General features: G+C 38.0%; 1 protein-coding gene across 2 annotated transcripts in view; it reads left to right on the top strand.

Annotated features, from left to right (window-relative positions):
* Positions 1-2,500, top strand: part of VAX1 (ventral anterior homeobox 1) — a 28,880-nt gene that overhangs the window by 8,794 nt on the left and 17,586 nt on the right. The window contains exon 2 of one of the 2 annotated variants that reach the window (XM_085848028.1): positions 276-463. In XM_085848028.1, coding sequence (XP_085704154.1) covers positions 276-463 — 188 coding nt within the window. Of the gene's footprint in view, positions 1-275; positions 476-2,500 lie in introns of both variants that reach the window. The other variant, XM_085848027.1, reaches the window with a different exon arrangement.

Genomic DNA, 2,500 nt, shown 5'->3' with positions numbered 1-2,500 from the left:
GTCCCTCATGCTGTGACTTCCACTGAGCGACAATAGTCTGTTTATTTCCTAATATGTACTTTGGATCATTGGCAACATTTTAGTCAACGGTATAAAGATCTACGCCCTTGCAAAAATATTCTAAATAAATAATTTATTCGCATACAATACATCATGAATATATATCATATGGGAATTTCCTTACATTTATCTCGAATGTAAAGCGCACATCTTGTGCACCACAACCCACAAGGTGTGGTGATCTGTGAAAGAACTTTCATGACCTTGCCATGCAGACGCCAAGGGTGCTATCCGAGAGCTGGTGCTGCCCCGAGGACTGGACCTAGAACGTCCGAAAAGGACACGCACATCATTCACTGCTGAACAATTATACCGTCTTGAGTGCGAGTTCCAGCGTTGCCAGTACTTGGTGGGACGGGAGCGCACAGAGCTGGCACGGCAACTGAACCTTTCGGAAACGCAGGTAAGAGCGCAGGTAAGCACGAATGAATATTCAGCAAAGGATTCACAGGTCTGAATGAGTTGACACTTCATATCATCCGTCATCACTCTCATCACTCTCATCACTCTCACATTCACTATTATGCAAACTAAGTGTCACGTGACCAATGATGTGATGTGATATGTCGGTCCTATGTTCCATTGAAAGATGAGTCACTGAAGGCAACAAACCTTTGTATGAGACGGTACATGTTAATAGTATACACAGAGTATACTGTATACACAGAGTATACACAGAGTATACACAGAGTGTTAATAGTATACTGAGTGTGGATAGCAAGGGGTTAAATAGAATGCAGCCATACGTAGACTACGCAAAATGTACAAGTCCGTGTCCACATTACATATACAAAATTGCAGCACTTTATATGCCCCACTACAGTAAACCCATAAATATCATGGGAGGGGAGGAGAATGGGATTAGGTTCTTGGACTTTTGGATGGGGGAAGATAAGAGATGGTGGTGAACAGCTGTTTTGAGGACCTGGAGGGAAGAGTGGGATTGAAGAGAGTGTGGGAGTTTGTTCCAAAGGCAGGAAAAAAAAGAGTAATGAAAGATTTAGAGAAAACGTAGAGGAAGGTGGGCAGCAGCCAAAAATAAACATATTAAATAAATATAAAACATGTAAACATTGAAATGAACATGTAAATTAAATATAACTAGAAGGGCACTCTTCGACGTCGCATCACTGCCAGATTTGCCTTCACCCACATTATTCCATCATTTTTCATACTTGGAACAAGTTTGATTTAAATCTCTGAACCGTGATTCAAACTATTAAATAATTCTGGCTGTCAGACCATGCATCTGGTCAAGTTGAAATTTAAAACATATATTCCCCATGACCCCGAGATCATAATTGTGACGTATCACATCGATTGATGAAGCAGTTCAAGGGAAAGATTTTTTTAAAGAATTTCGTTCAATCCAATAGGGCTGCCAGACCATGTGACCTATTAATTATTAGTGAACACCTTGGTATCCCCAAGGCTTGGGAAACATTTGGGTGAAGTTTCCCTCAATCTGTCAAGCCTTCAGAAGAAGAAGATTTTTAAAGGTTTCTTTTTAAAAAAAATCATAGCTGCCAAACCATGTGACATATGACGTCATAGGAGGATAACTTTTTGTTCCTCATGGATAGGCGATCATACCTGTAAAGTTTTGCCTCAACCTGCTTCGCCGTTTCGGAGGAGATTTTTGAAGGTTTTTTTTTTTGTTAAAAACAATATGGCTTCTGAATCACGTGACCGATGACATCATCAATTTTTCCCCTCCATGCAATTTCGCCCTGGATTCCTCATAGATAGGCAGTCATTTGTGAAAAGTTTTTCCTCGATCTGTTCAGCCACTTCAGAGAAGAAGATTTTTGAAGGTTTAAAAAATATATATATATATATATATATATATATATATATATATATATATATATATATATATATATATATATATATATATATATATATATATATATATATATATATATATATATGGCTGCCAAATCAAGTGACCGACGACATCATCAAATTTTTTTTCTGTGGACAATTTTATCCGTAGATGACCCTCAAAAATTTTCTTACTGTTCAGATGTAGCATTCTTCATTTAGAATTATGACATCATAACAAAGGCACCAATGATGTCAAAAAAATCACACTTATTCCCCATGAGGAGTACTTGCCATGTGCTAAGTTTCATTTTTTTTCCTTGGTGCAGTTTCAGAGATACAGAGGTCAATTTTTTCGGTTTTTCCAACATTGCTACCACACCACATGACCTATGACATCATAATTATCATTAAAATATTCTACATGAGCAGTTGCTCCTGTGATGAAAATTTTGTCTCAATCTGACAAGCGGTTGTGGAGAAAAACACTAAAGTTCTGTGCAGACAAACAAACAGACAGACAAACAAATGAAAAATCACTTTTAGAGTGACACTTGACGAAACGGAAGAGCACTCAGGAGAGCATGTACCTCCGCCAGGCTATGTAGTTTACAAT

The sequence above is a fragment of the Eptatretus burgeri genome, chromosome 12 (assembly GCF_056783735.1).
Source record: "Eptatretus burgeri isolate ZD-2024b chromosome 12, Ebu_testis_v1, whole genome shotgun sequence".
In the NCBI taxonomy this organism is placed as follows: Eukaryota; Metazoa; Chordata; class Myxini; order Myxiniformes; family Myxinidae; genus Eptatretus; species Eptatretus burgeri.
The sequence above is the reverse complement of the archived record's forward strand: the minus strand, read 5'-3'. Positions and strand labels throughout refer to the sequence as shown.